This window comes from Gouania willdenowi, chromosome 15 (assembly GCF_900634775.1).
Source record: "Gouania willdenowi chromosome 15, fGouWil2.1, whole genome shotgun sequence".
Taxonomy (NCBI): domain Eukaryota; kingdom Metazoa; phylum Chordata; class Actinopteri; order Blenniiformes; family Gobiesocidae; genus Gouania; species Gouania willdenowi.
In genome coordinates, this window is record NC_041058.1 from 31913593 (window position 1) to 31932146 (window position 18554).

At 41.7% G+C, this 18554-nt stretch overlaps 1 protein-coding gene across 1 annotated transcript; it reads left to right on the plus strand.

Annotated features, from left to right (window-relative positions):
- The first annotated feature begins 784 nt into the window (after nucleotides 1-784).
- On the plus strand, nucleotides 785-15802 carry pcgf6 (polycomb group ring finger 6). The gene is made up of 10 exons (XM_028468132.1): nucleotides 785-1181; nucleotides 3178-3277; nucleotides 3387-3483; nucleotides 3626-3681; nucleotides 4535-4594; nucleotides 5698-5815; nucleotides 8901-8928; nucleotides 9376-9474; nucleotides 11072-11158; nucleotides 15403-15802. Exons 1-10 carry the CDS (start codon nucleotides 1125-1127, stop codon nucleotides 15451-15453), a joined length of 753 nt encoding a protein of 250 aa, XP_028323933.1. The 5' UTR covers nucleotides 785-1124; the 3' UTR covers nucleotides 15454-15802.
- Nucleotides 15803-18554: the final 2752 nt, after the last annotated feature.

The following is an 18554-nucleotide window of genomic DNA, read 5'->3' on the forward strand; positions in this document are numbered from 1 at the left end:
GTTCATATTTAATATTCATGCATGATTGTGCATTATGTCAAAGAGCAGGACTTTTTTACATTCATAAATCATATGATCAGTTATTTGAATCAAAGATGACTTTTACTGTTGATTTAAAGCAAAACAGATTAAGTACAAGATTATTGATTAATTTAATATTTGTCAATGAGAGTCTAAGGTGTATGCTTATTTAATTTATTTAGTATATGTATGTGAATTGTTGAATGTGTATTAAGTCTACTATTAAAAGAGAAGGCAGCCTTTTAATTTGTCAATTCATTAGATTTTTGCATTTTGGTTTCAAACTGTCTTTTGTGATAATCTGACTGTCCCAGTTGTTATATCTGATTTGTCTCGTTGCTTTCATTGTTTCATTTCGCTTGTGTTGTTAGATTTAGATTAAATTAAAACCAGATGTTTTGAAATTGTTTGTTCCAGAAAATAAGCCGAGAAAATTAATTTTAAATAAGGGCTATAAAGATATATAATTATAGTGTGTCTAAAAAGAAACCATGAATAATAATTCATATCAACATGACTCCGCAAACATTAACATAACACATTTTTAGGAAATGGGCAAATATTTCACTCCTTTCTTCTATATTACGTATCTATGACACTGCAAATAATATCATTCGAATCACAATTTTTAAATAAATTTTTACTCTGGGTAAGATTTGGATGTAGTTTTTAAATCGCAACACCTGCTCACTTTTGTTTCCAGTGGGTGGCGGTAATGGGTCGACTAGTGAGCACCAATAGCCAATTAAACTCAACAGAAGAAGAAAAGGAAACAGAAGAAGAAGAAAACCCGCGCGTGCCTGTTGTTTGGAGACCAGACTTTAAATGTGTTTAAAATTGCTTTTTTACTAACTTCATTTCTGGTAGTGCGTTGTTCATCCACGTTTTTTGTGTTAAATTCGTATTCAAGCTTCGAGTTGAAATCTTTACCCGCACTAATTTCCTTATCTTTACTTATGAAGCTAAAGCTAATCGTAGCTAACTGGCGCTACAGTTCCACAACAGCCGGAAGAACCAACGACAGCCTGTTGGACTTCCACGTTTAGGTTTTTCATGTCTCTTTATTACTCTGAATGCGGTAAGCTTCAGCTTGTGAACGGGGAATGTCTTCGCCGGGGTCGCACCACAGCAGCTCGGACAAAACAGACGTGGAGGACGAGGTACGAACACGGATATTATTGTTATTACAACTTTGGGTGAATCACTAGTTCCAAAGACAATTTTGACTCTATGTCTGGAAAACATGGACAAATTGTGGATGGTCACTTCTGCAAACAGAACTACACCATAGACTTTCTTTATTGTCATTCCAACTTGAACTTTACAATACAGATAAGAACGAAATTTCGTTGCATTGGCTCGTATTGCAGGATTAAAAAAACCCCAGCAGCGAGTAGTTGCATAAGGTAAGTAGTATTTATAAAAAAAAATAATAAATAAGGTGCAGATATAAATAAATATCAAGACAAAAAGCTGTGTAATATTTCTATACAGATATATTGCACATAGGTTTTTTTTATGCATGTCATTTTGTCTATTTTTTCAGTCATGTATAAGATTATTATATAGATAAGTATATTGCGTTTATTTATTTATTTTTGTAATGCATGATATATAGTCTATTCTTTCAGTTCAGTGAGGTAATCTGCTTGTGGAGGTTTGAGGGGGAATGAAGGGGTTATTTTTTTGTTCAAAAGTCGTATGGCCTGAAGAAGCTATTACTGAACCTGGAGGTTCTGCTTCAGAGGCTGTGGAACCTCTTTCCAGAGTCCAGCAGCGTAAACAGTCCTGGGTGGTGATGGGAGGTGTCTCTGCTGATTTTCTGAATCCTAGTCAGACATCGGTTGTTTGCGATCTCCTGGATTGAGAGGAAGTGAAGTCGTGGTGATTTTTCTTCCGCAGTCCTCACCGCTCCTCAGTGACTTCCCGTCGAAGGCACTACAGTCACTGGAATAGACAGAGATGCAGTTGGTCAGTAGGCTCTCTATAGTGCCTCTGTAGAAGGTGGTGAGAATGAGAAGAGGGAGGTGTGTTCTCTACATCTGACGCAAAAAGTGCATGCGCTGCTGAACTCTTTTTTACAAGAGCTCCGGTATGAAGGGACCAAGTCAGAGTGTCTGGTATCTGCACCCCAGGAACGTTGTGCTGTTTACTCTTTCCGCTGCTGTTCCATTGATGAGGAGTGGTGTGTGACTGGGCTTGCGTCTCCTAAAGTCTACAATGATCTCCTTGGTTTTGTCGACATTCAGAACCAGGTTGTTGGTACTGCACCAGTTAACCAGATGTTTCACCTACTCTCTGTAGCCCATGTTGTTGTTGTCAAGGATGAGGCCCACTACTGTTGTGTCATCCACAAACTTCACGATGTGGTTGGTAGTGGACCTGGTAGAACATCATGAGTCATCAGTGTGAACAACAACGGACTCAGGACGCCTGTGAAATCTGTGACCTGTTGACCTGCACAACTCAAAGAATTGGAATCAAGAATAGTTTACAACAGGAATCGGAATCAGAATCGTAAAAATCCAAACGATGCCCAACCCGAGGCCTGACACCTCTTTCTTTGAGAATCAGGTGGCCTGACTGGAATTGTGGCTGTTCTGGTTGGTGTTGAAACAGGGCTGGTTAGGAGAGGAGCTGGCTGTCATTTTGTCAGCTGACAGTGCACTTATGATTTTGGTTTTGACTCTAATTATTGCGTTATAATCTTATTATAGCTGTGTTGAAACCGACCCTAACAACACAAAAGGTCATAATTTCAATCAGCACATTTTATAATTTAGTGACAATTTTTAATTTTGTTGAAATAGAGGTTCCTGAAAAAGTCAAAAAGCCTTGATGCAATAAACAAATTTATGACTCTTTTATGCATTTAAAAACTAAAAACGGGTCGTTATTTCTTATGTTTACTATTAAAAAAAGAAAAATAAAGTTCTAAAAAAAAAAAAAAAAAAAAACGGGTCGGTCCTTACCCTGACACATGACGAAGGTTAAAGTGGCGACGAGGTCTTACATTTTTTGAAAGGTTTTTAAAAAGGTATTGAAATTAACCTCAGGATTCCTGCATACACCCTGAGAAAGAGTAGTGATTTTAAAAGGGTTAACAATTGGTTTTCTTTGGTGTTTAACTCTAAACATTTTCCTTTTCTTCCACAGCCGACAATCTCTCTCAGTCAGTTCTATCCCTACATCCGCTGTCCTTTGTGCTGTGGCTTTCTCATCGATGCCACCACCATCACGGAATGCCTGCACACATGTAAGTGTCCCTCTGATGAGCTCGACAAACATGTGAACATCAGCTGGTGTACGTGTCCCTGGAAGTGTGTCTGAGCTCATTTATGTCCATGTTTTGTGTTTTCTTCCAGTCTGTAAAAGCTGCATCGTCAAGTACTTTTTCTACAGCAACAGGTGTCCCACATGCAGCATCGTGGTGCACCAAACACAACCGCTCTACAACATCAGGTGGGCTGACTTTGAATGGACTCGTGTTGATGGTTCTTTCCTTTTTTGGTTTTTATAGTTCTGATTCTGTTCTTGCGTAATGAGATCATTAAGATCAGCCTGTGATGTCTTTGCTGAACAAGTTTCTTTCATTTGATTCCAGGCCTGACAGGCAACTGCAGGATATTGTTTACAAAATGGTTCCCTTCTTGGAACACAGTAAGTCTGTTTTTATTTGCTGTGAAATGTCAATATTGTGACAATGTGTGACAATCCAACTTGAACTGTTTTCGCTTCATCAGGAGGGATCTGTCCCATCAGGCCGCCCTGCTATACATGCATGCAATGATTTTTTCACATCTGTCCTACTGCATCACATCCTGGTCACAAACCTCCCCGTCCACACTCAAGCCAGTTGTTTCATTGTACAAACAGGCAGTCAAGGTATTTGATAGAAATCCTATGAGATGGCATCACTGTGACATCATTCATAGACATAATCTTTTTACTTTTGGAAACTTTATAAATTTTAGTACTCTGAAATTGGTCTTTAAATGTTTGAACAGTCATGTGTCGCCGCTGTTCTCAGCTCTCATTGTTCGGCGTCAGGACTCCCGTAGACCCAACACCAGAGCCTCGGTCAGTGGGGACTGTGTTCTCCCAAAATTTACAAAATCTTTTGGACAGTCCAGTTTCTCTTTTAATGGATCCAGCCTGTGGAACTCTCTGCCCACTGATTTAAAACTGCAGACTGACATGAACAGGTTTTACAGAGGTCTGAAACAAAGGCTAAAGTCAAGTCAAAGCTGCTCACATGGTAACGCTTTATGAAATGTATCCTGATGTGTATTGTTTACCTTTTAAATAGTGTATTGTGTATTGTATTGCATTGTGTATTGTGAAATGTGTTGCCTCCTATGGACAGGTGTTGCAAATTAGCAGTTTTGCTATAACACTGAAAACGATGTATCTGGTTTGTCCAATGCAGTTGTTATGTCCATATCAAATAAACGAATAAATAAATAAACAATGTTTGCTTTTTTAACGTGACATTTATTTGTGGTTCTTGCAGATGAGCGAGAGCTAATGTGTAAATTCTACAATGCCAGAGCACTGGAGGTTCCAAAACCAGGTAAAGGGTGAACCTTTAGGTGCACACAATGAGCTGCTGCTAGCCGTTAGCTGCACTCTGAGTAGAACGTTACAGTTAGCAGAAGCTAGCAGAAACAGTCATCTGTAACACACAATCCACTAAACTGTTTGCATTGTTGTGTTTGTGTGGTGCTCACTGACGTTGGTTGTGGCTGACTGATTATTTTATGTCAATAATCTCATTGGAAGTCTTATTCCTGACGGTTAGGGTTAGAGAGGATTTTGGCGCATTTCACAGTTTAATCATCTGTTTAAAAAGTAACTGATGTTGCAGTGCAAAGGCTCTCCTGTGTTTCTAAGAAGCAGCAGCAAGTCTCTCCAAGTGTTCGGCTCCTCTTTCTCTCTCACACACACACACTTTTCAGGACTGCTGCTCATTTTAACAGGAAATGAGAGTAATGGCTCCTTGGTAATTTGTGTTAAAGTCATACAGAAACCACTCCATGCTTTGAATAACAGTAATGAAGGTTATAAAGTGGTAAAGTTTGTGTTGAATTCTCTTTTTAGTGTTAAATTCCTGCCTCAAGGCTTCTTAGTTTAGTTTTTGGGTGCAGGGGGTTTAATCTGTGTCGCTGATTAAAAGGGTGTGCATTTGCCTGCTTCCCTGGAGAATTTCTGGGGGGAAGCGTGGTGAACAGAAGTCTTAAGTCCAGTCATAGATCCTGACACAGAGGTGATAGAAGAACCCTCCACTATTCGTGACTCACACTGATGCACCTGTGCTGCCATTTGCTCCATCTGTGAGGACAGTGCAGATCCCAGCTGAGCTTGCTGGTGCTGTTGGAGCTCCTTGAGTTAACTGTTGACTGTTCTTGTTCTTAGCCAGATTGTTCTGTGATGAGATGTGTTGATCTGGACTCAGAAGCAGGGACAGAGGCAATAGATGTTTAGATCTTAATCTAAGACATGGTGGCACAGAGACAAACCCAGAGCTAAATGTAAGAGATCTGTTATGTAGAGTGGCGCACCTCTCTACATAATTTAAAAGTATTCAGACATGCATCCATCCTTAGATAGAACTTTAAATATGTCTTTCTTTGAAGACGACTAAATTTAAGACAGCCTGTTCTTCGTCATTTACAGAACTGCCCCCCCCTCCCACTGCTGGTGTGATACAGAAGCCAAAAAAGGATTCGATTCCCCGGCCTCTTCTCACTGTTCCCTCTGTGCTGGATGTTTCTCTGTTGCTGGATTTTGTTGGGTAAGCACTAAAACAGCTGACATCAGTTTGTGTTCAGTGTTAGTGCAATAATTATATTAAAAAAGCTGCAGGAGACTTATTACATACAGATATAGTGTTGGCCTCATAGATCATTAAATACAAGATATATATATAAAGTTTGTTTTGATCTCCACTGTAAACATTGTGGTTGTTGACATCGTCTGAAAAGTTTGTTGCATTGCATTGTGGGATGTGGAGTCCTGTAGACGGATGCATGGAAGTGTTTTTACTTCATTCTTAATGTGATTTCTTGGCCCTCATTTATATGGGTGTGAAAAAAAAATCAATATCACAATGTTTTGGGTGCTGATTTAAATTATTATTTTTAAATCAATTAAAAATTTTTATTTTTTTTTCTGATATTTAATCACGATTTTTCTTATTGTATTTTTCACATTTTTGTGTGTTTTCTACTGCTGGAGACATTGTGTCTTCTCAGTGGAGCAGCCTAACGACTGTTCCTACATAAAATCCTTGAAAAGTGTGCCACTTCCGCACCTCCACTCCGGTAGATGGTGCCGTAGATATAATAATAAATAGGATGTTTTGAAACAAATAGTTTTGACTCAATTTGTCCTCTGAATGATCAATATCTTCTGATGAACATATACAGCAACTTGGTTTTTCATCTCTACGTTTAATTTTGATATTAACTGGGTAGAATATATATAATATATCGTGATAGTATCGTATTGACCCAAGTATGTATTGCAACATCCTTGCCAAAACTCACCCCTACTCATTTATCAACCTTGCGTGAAAACTGGTGCATATATGAGTTCACATTTGATTGTACGACAGCTCCATCGTGTGATTTATACAGCATTCGTATCTGACCAATCCCAGTGTACAAATGCTGTCATTAACATGTTTTGCCCTCCTGTTTCGAAGGCCCCCTCCACTAAGGTCAAACAAGAAAATAAGCTTTTCCAAGATGAAAATCTGCATCTTCACATTTGACGTGCAGCAAAACAAAGATGAGCTTTTTGACAGTGTCAAAACTGTACTTATAGGAAGTCATTTGAACGCTACGTGGAAGAGATCCACAGGTGATGTCTGCCTCCCTGTGTGTTTACAACAAAGTACCTGGAGCGACGCACGGAATTGACGTGTATATCGACCTCATTCCGCATGCCGAAGCAATAAATAACACATTAAAAGGAATTAACAATTGAAATGCTTTAAAAAAAGCCTTAAAAATTACAAAATGTTGCCCCTTTATGCTTTCAGCCAATTTCAGCTACAATTCATCACTTTACTGCAGCACATTTGTAAAAGTTCAAGGAAGTATTTACATTTAAATGTGTGAATGAGGTCCTATTTCCTCCATACAGCCCCGGTTTATCAGTGGGGTTATACGGTATTCCATGAAAAGAAAACCAAAAAAGTGGTATTGATTATAACGTGGGCTTTTAATTAATTTTGTTTAATTTCATTTGATTTAATAAACAGTTTAGATCTGTTCTAAATGTGTGTTTATTATGCGTAAATGACAGCTGAGGTTGGTTTAATACTTTATTTTCAGTCTCAGATTTGGCTGTGATGACCCACAAATCCACACACACTTATCGCACAGAAGGTCAGACCTGACGTGAGATCTGATTGTAGCGTATGATGACATCACAATAAGCCTTTTTACATTCTCGGAAATCTCTCTTCTTCAGTTCTCGCGCATGAGGTCAAAGGTCGAGAGGGATTAACTCGCCTTGGCTGACAGCGAGTCTGACAGAGATTTAGATTATTTTTAGAGCGTTGATTCCTTGAAAGATTTTTTTGTGTAAACGTATCATTCTCCAAAGCAGAAAGACAGTTAGCTGCTAATGCTGCACACAAGCTGAAAATTCAGACTGTTTCACTTATCAGCCTGTCCATCTTGTGCACTTCCTTTGAATTAGTAAAATAAATTAAAATAATGGCTTAATAAAAATAATGGACCTGGTTAGTGAATGTGGTGGACCTCATAAATTTACCTTTCAAAGTGAGAACTCAAACTGTCCTTTTCACACTTGTCCCATCAATAATAATGATACATTTTATTTATAAGCGGTTTTCAAAAACTCAGATACTTTAAAGTTGTTAAAACAATTACACAAATAAAAAAATTAACTAACAACAATAAAGGTAACAATCATAAGTTAAAAGTTGGGGAGAAGGAATGTAGAAACAGAGGTCTGTCGCTTTAATACAGCTTCTCTCATCAGTTTTATAAAAGTGCTCAGATATGTGCATCATTCCCAGGTAAAGTCTGAATTCGGCCCCCTGGAGACCCAGGTAGTCGGTGTTTTTGTGCTGCTGAGCTGCTTCCATTGGTTTTTAAAAGTGCTCGGATTGGCCGTAAGTGGCTTCAGCGGAAAGCCCTTGTCTCTCCTCGTGTCCGAATAATGGTAATAATAATAATAATATAAACACTATTAAAACAATAAAGATCTCTGGAATAAAATTACAAACACTGTTAGGTTTGAAATATCAACAGAGTGAATGAGCTTGTTTATGTTTTTATCCCTCTCGACCTATGACCCATACCCACGCCCCAGGTTGCACATGCACAGTTCCAGTGTGTGGAAGGCTTATTGATAAATACCAAAGCTTGCGTGAATTTGGTGGAACGTACGTAAGATCTGAACATACGAACGGTTGATAAATGAGGGCCAAAATCACAGTAAGAATGAAGGAAAAACTGGACTCTACATCCCACAGTGCAATGCACCAAACTATTCCCAAACTGTTGATAAGAAAGTGTTTACAGTGGAGATTAAAACAAGCCTTTGAGCGACAATATCAACCTTTTACATCCTTTTTTCAAGCAAATGAACTTTGATTCTTATCTAATAAAATAAATGACAGCAGTTTTAAGTATTAATGCTAACATTGAAAGAATTATGACAGGATTTTACTTCGAAGCTTTAAAGGAAGGAAGTGCCTGATAATGTTCAGCATTAATTTAGCTAACTGGGCTGTAATTGGTTCTTTAGAAACTTTCCATTTGACACTTTTCTGTAGTTGTAACAGTTGGCCAACAGGTGGTGCTGATGCACTGAAATGACCATTCTGGCTCTTTTTGCAGGGCAGAGGAAGGCATCTGCAACTACAAGGTAACCTGATGTTTTCTTAAGCCTAGTGTGTCATGTTCAACACTGTTGTGAAAAATAGCTTAGCTTACCACCACTGTGTGTGGAGTGAAAGAATCATGCAATGGAAAGTACTTTGAGTGTCTATGAAAGGTGCTATATACATTATTATTATGACGTCATTTAAAGTATATTTTCAGTTTTACAGTTAAGAAATGTAATTTTATATTCCTAAAGTTTTGTAATTTCAACTTAGTTCTGTTGTGTTTTGGTTTTTATTGAGTTTTCAGCTCATAACACTTAAATATTAAATGGAAGTTGGAACTATAAGTTGGAGATTGTTAATCTTTGATAATCTAAGTAAAACCCTTTGTGGGATTTAATTTCAACTTAATAATTAAATTATTAGTGATGATGACGTTAAATTTAACTGATTAAACCCATTTTCTAACACCTATAATTTTTGTGCAGCCTTTAGACAGACGGTACGTGCGGGTGTCGAGTGAGGCCACGATTCGACACGTGGAGCTGTTCATCAGGAAGAAGATGGAGCTGAGCCCCACCTGTCAGGTCCGAATCCTGAATATAATGATCACTTCTTGGCTTTACACCCGGGGATGTCCTCTAACCCAGTGGTTCTCAACCTTGGGGTCGCAAGACAGATGAAGATGATTTATTTAAGCCCATTCTTGTTTATTTTTACAATTTTTCTGCAACTACACCAAACTTACCATATTTTAACCTATTTTCATCACTTGTTCTTGCCATAGTTTTGCTCTTTTTAGTGCAGCTTTTCTTCTTTTTTATTGCCACTTTTCCATCAAATTTCAATGCCTTTTCTGCACATTTTTTCCACTTTCAACACATTTTCATCATCATTAAACCCTTCCACCACCTTTCCACCTAATGTCACATATGTTGACCCATTATTGTTACTTTTAACCTCTTTTCACCATATTTCATTTTTTTTCCCCATTTAACTACATTCACGATTCATCATGCCCATTATTTGCCAGTTTAAACTAATTTTTCCTACTAATTGTTCCAATATTGATACTTTGAACTCTTTTTTACCATTTTTTCTGTCTGTTTTTGGCCACTCTAATTTGCAACTTTTATCTTCTGATGTTTTTAAAACCCCATTTCACCAACTTTTCCACCATTTTTAGTCACTTTTAAACTATTTTATTTCTGATTAAAACAAGGATTGCCATCTTTATGATGACTATATACTATGGCCCAAATAATAGTAAACTTCTTGGATAACAGTGGATATTATTCAGATGAATAAATAAATATGGTTATCACAGATTCATAGAACAATGGACCATCATTTTACTGACTTTATGGCTGGACCCCAAAAATATCTCCCTTTTATTCCCCCTTATAGATGGTTCTGTCTCCACATGACTTCAAATGTTCATGTCTGTGTTCAACCACCTTCAGCTACAGTGGGAGTCCCCGCTCTCTGGAACCTTTATTTTGGGGGTCGTGGGCTGAAAAGGTTGAGAACCTCTGATCTAACCCAGATCAATATTTCAGTCCGGATGCTGGAAGCAATCATGATTAACTGTTTCACCGTGGACTCACATGCGTTCCATCATCCATTTGACACAATGTTTTTCTGAATAGTTCAAAGATAAATCGTGCTAAACTGTGACAATTTAAAAAGTCATGTGATCAGAGAACCTTAAGCTTTAGCTGGAGGAAGCAACAGCTCAGGTGAACAGTTCAGAGACGCTCTGCTCTGTAATCTCTGTAATCAGTGACTCTCAGCCTGTCTCAGCATCACCGACTAGATGAATGTTTAGAGGTTGTCCTCACAGGTGACGCTGCCCTCCACTGAGCATTAATCCTGGGATCAGATTAGGAGCTTAACTGATTTCCTGTGTGTCCGACAGGACACACTGAACCCATGTGAAGGTTTCTGGTCTTTTCTGGGCCTTCCATTGTCCCATGCTCGTATGTGTGGAACAACAGTGACACCAATTATAACATCAACACTCGTCCTGTTAATAGTGCTCGATGCAGATAAATCCTTCCATTCTAGTGTTTGTGCACCAAAAATAATGTGTGTGTGTGAGAAACCTTAAACTTACTGTGTTGTGTCCACAAACGCAGACCATCTGTGTTAGTTCTGAGCAGTGTGTTTGTGCTTGTTGTGCAGGTGGATGTGGTGTGTGGAGGTCACCAGTTGGACCACTACCAGTCACTGGGTGACATCCAAAGATCAGTGGGAGAAGATGCTCTCCAGGTAAGAAGGTCCACAGAGGCTCTTCAACATGTTTACACCTCACAACAACAAACACGGGATCATGATTGGTTGGTTTTATAAATTCATTGATTTTCTGCACCATTGACTCTTCACACACAGTGACTCATCATATTATCATGACTAAGAAGAAAAGCACATTTAGCATTTCCCTCAATTTGTTTTTGTTTGTTTGATTTTTTGTTGGATGTCGTCCACCATGGTGAGAGGTCACACATTGTTCTATCTTAACAACACATTGGATGCGTAACTACTCTGTAACGCCTGCTTAATCTCCCGTCCATCAGTCCCGACCTCCTCAGTCTGTGATGCATATCTGTAGCGGCAAAGACTCAGGAGATCGTATTCCTGCGATATAACAAGTTATAGTGAATACAAAGAGAAGCACAACGCCATACAAACAGTTCATTGTGTCTTTGGAGAGGAATAGAAAGAAATCAACTCAGTCCTGTCCTGTAGATATTCTGTTTTTGTTGAGATTATTGTGACTGCCTTCTCGATGAAGGCAGTCGCACTCTCTGTTTCTCCCTCCTTTCCACTCTTATCTTTCTCTGCTGCTACTTTGTCTGGTCCTGTGAGCCTAACAAGAGTCTCTCTCTGCGACTCATCCAAAACCGGAATAATGGAATTAATTAGTTGGTCTCTCAGTGCTATCGACCAGATTTTTTCGACGAAAAGAACCGGAGGTGGTGAACCCGCATGTCCAAGCGGGACGTTTGCGGCTAGATACGCACTTGACCCTTGGAACAAGTGGCGAGTTGTGTGTCTGTTAATCCTTTCCGTGGAGGACAGCTACATGATTGGAATAAGGATAGTAGACATGCTGCTGATCGGAGCTGGTGGCTTCCTAATCTATCGAAAAGTCTGTACTACGCTGGCGACTGTTTTGGAAAAGCTGCCAGTGATTTCTGAAGGATTACAGCAGAGAGACCCAGGACAGAAGGCTATTGAAAATTGACATAGCCTGTGTCAAAAACACATTGCTTATCTCCCTTTCAGCTCCCCAGCCAGCCAAGGCCAAAGCCAAGGTTGTCTCATCTCTTATCACCAGGAAGTTTCTGCAGACGGCGGCTCTTACCCCCACTCCCTCCCCCTGCTTCCCTACATTCCCACCTGGAACTGTTGATGCTGAACTGTCAGTAGCGCAGCTACAGGTCAATTTCAAATGCCCTCGTCGGCCATCTTCCCGCCCCCCTCCCATCCGTGCTGCATGGAGGCGGGGTTGCAGCGCCCATTAGCAGCACGCCCATGTCCCCAAATGGCTGGAATCCTGTTGTTCTTCCCACCGGCCCCCAACCCTTCCCAAGTACCTTGTCTCGAGTTCTTTGACTGTGTCATGCTTACATTTATGTTTGCGGCGGCGGTTTTTTTCTTCCTAGTTTTACACTACCTTCTCTGTTAAGGAAATCAGTTTCCAACTGGCTATTTTTTCCCCCTCACCCCTCCTCTCCTCCTGTTGTTTTTTTTTTTTTACTTGTCTGCACATGCTGTCAAAGGTCAACACTACAAGAAGTGCAATCATTGTGAGACAGCGATGCATGTTTTGTTATTGCAATAAAATAAATTGATTTATTTTATTGCTTAATTGTGACCATCATCAGCCCTCCCTAAGGAAGGGTAAGAAATCTTTTATTATAGGGAGGATATAAAAAGGGAGAGCAGTGTTACACCTAAGTGGAGGGGGAGGGGAAAGGGAGCAGGGAGGAGAGACTCAAGGTAGGAAATAGAAAGGGTGGGGAAGAGTAGATTGTTTTACAGTGAGGGTGAGATGTGAAGTTGTAGAACATATTGTGCTTACTATGTTGTGTAAGCAAGCCAGTATAGTGACAAGTGTGAAGCTTAGCTATAATGGTGGTGGCTGTGGACAGGGGGAATAAGTGAGTGTTAGTACCTAAAGCAGGTATTTGGGATCAACGTGTCTAAAGTTAAGCCCAGGATGAGTTCTATCCCACATCCCAAGGCGTGCCAGTGCATCGTATACCAGTATATGTGCAAAAACCGTTACCACAAACCCAGGAACTGCCCCGGGCCCGCAGATGCAGCCAGGCCTGCAGAAAGAGTGGGGGCCAGGGAGCCCCAGGCCACGGCCGAGCAACCACCCAGACGCCCCCAAGATCCCAGGCTGAGAGGCAGCCACCGCCCCCCACACACACATCCGAGGAAGCCCCAAGCAGCCGAGCACCCAGCGCATCCCACCACCGACCCCAACCCCCAACCCCAAGGCTCCCCACCAGCATCCCGCCCCCCCACCCACCCACACCAGACCCCCGAGGGGAGGACCCAGAGAGATCCCAGCAGAGGAGCCAAGGCTTACGCCCAGCAGACGGCCAGAGCCGCGCCGATTGGGCAGCCAGCGGGCGCCCGCCGGTCGGCCCAGAGCCAGCAGGGACTGGACCCCAGGCCAGAAGGACCCAGAAAGGAAGCAGCACCGAGAGCAGCGCCCCCAGGGACGGCGACCACGCCCATAGTCGCCGAGGGCACCAAGGGGATGCTGCAAGTTGCCCAGCTGGCCCCCAGGCGCACCGACCAAGCGCCCCAAAGCGTGCCAGATCGCCTTTCCTTGATGCCGCCAACCCTCCCCACCGAAGGGCCCAGCCACCTGGCGCCGCACCCACACACCCCAGAAGACCCCCGCCAGGATGGCCCAGCCAGCCGGCTAGGCCCACCGGACCCCAAGGGCACCATCGCAGGACAGGGAACCCCCAAGGGCGAGCTCGTAGGGGCGCCCCCCACACCCCAGCCCACGAACAGGCCACAACCCAGCAAGACCGCACAGCCCCAGACGGTGCAAGAACAGCAGCCCCCAGCCAAAGGCGCAGAACCCACCCGCCCGCAGATAGCAGGACAGACCTACCAAGCGGCCGATACCAACCGGAACAGCTAGAGCCGCCCCCCAGCAAAGAGCACCATCCCGGAGCGACAAGCAACCCCGCCCCAACCCTGGCGCAGTCGCCAGCGCGCCCACCCCCCACACCGGCGCGGCAGGCCGCCCCAGACCCACACTCCGCAAGGCGCGCCCCCAAGGCAACCAGGAGACGAGGCAAGCACCAAGCCCCACCTGTAGGGAAGGGGAATCCCCACGCCCCACCAGGCCAGTACCGCCCGGAGAGACCCCGCAAAGAGAGCCCCCAGCAGGCTTTGTTCCACCTTAAAGAGGACATATGCTATTTTTCATCTACATTTGTTCTAAGAACCCCAAGTTTTATTTTCCCAAACTCACCTGTTTTCCAGAGTTTTAGCCTCTGAAAAGTCACTTTCTGAGCAGTTCTGAAATCGGGCCATTTTGGGGCCCACTTATGCATATTCATAAGTGGGTGTGTCTATAGACACTCATTCACTTGATGTCTCACTCCTTTACAGGGTGATCAGTGATCACCAAAGTTACTTTATTTTAGCTATCCACACACTGTTATTGTTTTCAGCAAAAACTGCACCTTACAGTAAAACACATGGATATTTAAGCAGCTATTGTTTTTGTGAGTTTGTCTCAGTGTTTAGGGTCTCAGCAGCAGCAGTCATTCAAACTCTCACTGGAGTGTTAAGCTGATAAGTCACTTTCTTCTCCTTTGCGCTCTTCTAATTACAGGAATAGTGCATTTAATGTGATAATCATTTGTTTTCTCCAACCACTGCGTTGCATTGTGTCACAAACACATCAGATCAGCGATACGAGGCGATATAACAGCCGAACCACAAGAGTGGAGTATACCTCTGCATGAACAAATAGTGCTTACACTACAGTGTACGTTCACTGTGGAGGCACAGCACCGACAGCAGGAAAATTCTGTATTTAGTTTTACCGGGAGCCATCACTCCTTCGCTAGCGAGCAAAACAATGGCAGACTTTCTCAAAAGTTTTCATCAGTTTGGGGGTGGAGTTACCAGCAGAGGGGAGTGTATTTTCTTTCTCGATTTAACTTGTGACGTCACAAATGTAGAAAATTTGAAATGGAGCAATTTGCTCCGTGTTGTGAGACTTACACAGACCACACTCAAATGACTGCATGGGTTTATTTCACATTTTCTGTGCCAGTAGACACTCTACTTACCTCATATGTGATCAAAAAAAATGTAAAATTAGATTTTTTACAATATGTCCCCTTTAAACTCTGTTTTATGGGAAATGAAGGCCAAACATCTCTGAAGTGTAGTTTTTGTCGTCTTTCTCACGTTAAGACGTCAGTGTTGGTTGTATCATTTATTCTGTCTATTTCTCGTCCCTACAGGACGGTCTGTTGGTGCTACACTTTGGTTTGCTCCTCCCCTCCACGCCTTAAACACCTGGATTATTTTCACTCTGGAGCTGGAGAACATCAGGACTTAGTTTCTTCTCAGCACCATGTCGGCTCTGTCTGACAACACGTTAGCTTAACGTGAACATTAACACTGCAATAAGTGTTTAGAGTAGTGTTAAATATAAGTGTTATTTAATTAAATGTATCTTTGTGGGACTTAAAAAACACAGAGCTGAAGATCTGCCTTGACTTACCCTCTCACTGTGGGTTTAATGAAGATTTGCAACTAAACTTGGACTTTCACTGACTTCTAACACTTATTTAAAAGTGTTGAAACTTTGCTGTTACTTTCTTTTGAACCACCAAAGAATAAAAATACTTTTTGCTTTTATTTATTTTCATTTATTCATTTTAAAAAAATTCATTTTCGAACAACCAATTTAAAGGAAAAACTGAATATTTGTCTCTAAATAGTTTATTTACAGTAAATGCAGAGAAATCATTGGTACTTTGGGTGTCAGAAACGAGGACATTTTGGATTTATTGACTCATGTTTTCCAGGAAAAAAAACTAGAATGAGTTATCAAAATTATTTTAGCGCTGCCAGATATCAAGTTTCTGCCTCCTTTCACACATTGAATTACAGCAAAGATTTGCATAAATATCCATCAATAATTCACCAGCATGTTAATGAGGGAATTTATTGCTTGGATATTGTACTGTATTTATTTCTTATATGTGGAACAACCCAATGCACGATAATGTTAAAATTATTGTCCCACCTAAAGACTTTGCCCCACTTGAGAACCAACTGGTCTGTATTTAAAAGGAAAGCCACACAAAGAAAGGGGATTATTGGGAATTAAATGTCTCATTGAGTTTGAACAAGTTACTAGAGATTGTAATGACTTCCAGTGACAAATGATAGGTGAACAAAACACATTTATGATTTTCTAAATCCAAACAGATTCTTGGGGTCTTGTTCACGAGTGAGGGTAGGATGGAGCGTGAGATCGATAGACGGATCGGTGCAGCGTCAGCAGTGATGTGGTCGCTATATCGGACTGTTGTGGTGAAGAGGGAGCTGAGCCAGGGGGGCAAAGCTCTCAATTTATCGATCGATCTACGTTCCTATCCTCACCTATGGTCATGAGATTTGGGTAATGACCGAAAGGACAAGATCGCGGATACAGGCAGCCGAAATGAGTTTCCTTCGCAGAGTGGCTGGGCGCACCCTTCGGGATAGGGTGAGAAGCTCGGTCACCCGGGAGGAGCTCGGAGTAGAGCCACTGCTCCTTCACGTTGAAAGGAGCCAGCTGAGGTGGCTCTGGCATTTGTTGCGGATGCCTCCTGGTCGCCTCCCTCGGGAGGTGTTTCAGGCATGTCCTATTGGGAAGAGGCCTTGTGGTAGGCCCAGGACACGCTGGAGGGACTATGTCTCTGAGCTGGCCTGGTGTCGCCTCGGGGTCCCCCCAGAACAGCTGGAGGAGGTGTGCGTGGATCGGGAGGTCTGGGCATCTCTGCTGAGACTGCTGCCTCCGCGACCCGGCCCCGGATAAAAGCGGAAGAAAATGGATGGATGGACAAACAGATTTAATATAGTATTTTATTTTTAAACTGAAACACGTTTAGTACTTTAACCAGTGACGTGCAGTCACGGTAGGCAAGGTAGGCAGTGCCTACCCAAGGGTGAATTGACATGTTATTTGTTTAAATTATAATATAATTATAAATGATTTATTTTTCGATTTCCGATATCCTACAATACCTATAAGTTTCAAAGTGTCAGCATTTTGTGTGTTTCATAGACCACATGACTAAACTGCGCTATTTCTTGGTACGACAGAGACGCTGCAGTCTCACTCCGCTGTAAGGCAGGAGGAGGCCACGCCCTCTTCCAAAGGCACATTGCTGCTCTGCCTCTGGCCCCATAGTGTGCTTTTATGTGTTTGCGCATGTGCAGTCAGGTCCCCAAGATCAAAATTTATGTAAAAAGGCAGCTCTCTACGCGGCCTTTGGACGTAACCGTGCTATGCTAAATGCTATACGTACGTTCACAGTGCATTAGTGAATTGATCCAGCGTGGCTACTACAGCTGCTACGTTCTCGAGCTAGTGGGCGGGATAACACTACAGTCAGGATGACAGCACTAGAGATGATAAAGAATTTTTTTTTGAGGAAAAACAGCTTTTAAAAGATGGGAGACCAACATCTGAGTTACCAGAGCTTCAGCGAAGGTAAGATCAGAACATGTTTCATACTTTTCACAGTTAATGGAACAAAAGGAAGGATTGTCTTTGTGGATGCTCCTCACTGAGGCTGTTCTGAGTTGTTATTGTTCACATTTTCTCCGTGTTTTTGTGTTTTCAACACAAACAACGGGTGTGCTGTCGTGTCATGAGATATATGTTGTTGGGAGAGTATGGAGGCTATAAAATATAATTGTTTTTTTTAATGGTGTTTTACAATGTTAATTTTGTTTAACACTTGCCAGCAGAAACATATGAAATTGAAATTTGTGGTCTCAATTTGCAACGTGCCTACCCAACCTCACGGCATGTCACTGACTAACGCTTGCTTGTTAGCATAAATGTAGATCAATATGTTAAAAAATACGAAGATTATACATTTGTTTTTATTTATTTAGGATCCCCATTAGCCGTTGCTATTAGAATGGCTAGCAGTGACGTCCCGTGACCACTAGGGTTGGGTAGGCATGTTGCGAATCGAGACCACCAATTACAATTTCATATTTTTCTTCTGGCAAGTGTTAATTCAAATCAACTTTATTTGTATAAAGCAATTTCCAACAAAGTCATCTCAATGAACTTATCAAAATATAAAATTCATAATGAAAAAACCCAACAAGATCCCATGAACAAGCATTTAGCCATCTAACAAAATCAACACCATAAAAGAAACATAACCAATTATAGCCTCCATACTCTCCCAACAATATGTATCTCATGACACGACAGCACATCTGTTGTTTGTGTTGGAAACACAGAAACACGGAGAAAATGATAACTCAGAACAGCCTCAGTGAGGAGCATCCACAAAGTCAATCCTTCCTTTTGTTCCATTCACTGTGGAAAGTATGAAACATGTTCTGACCTTACCATTGCTGAAGCTCTGGTAACTCA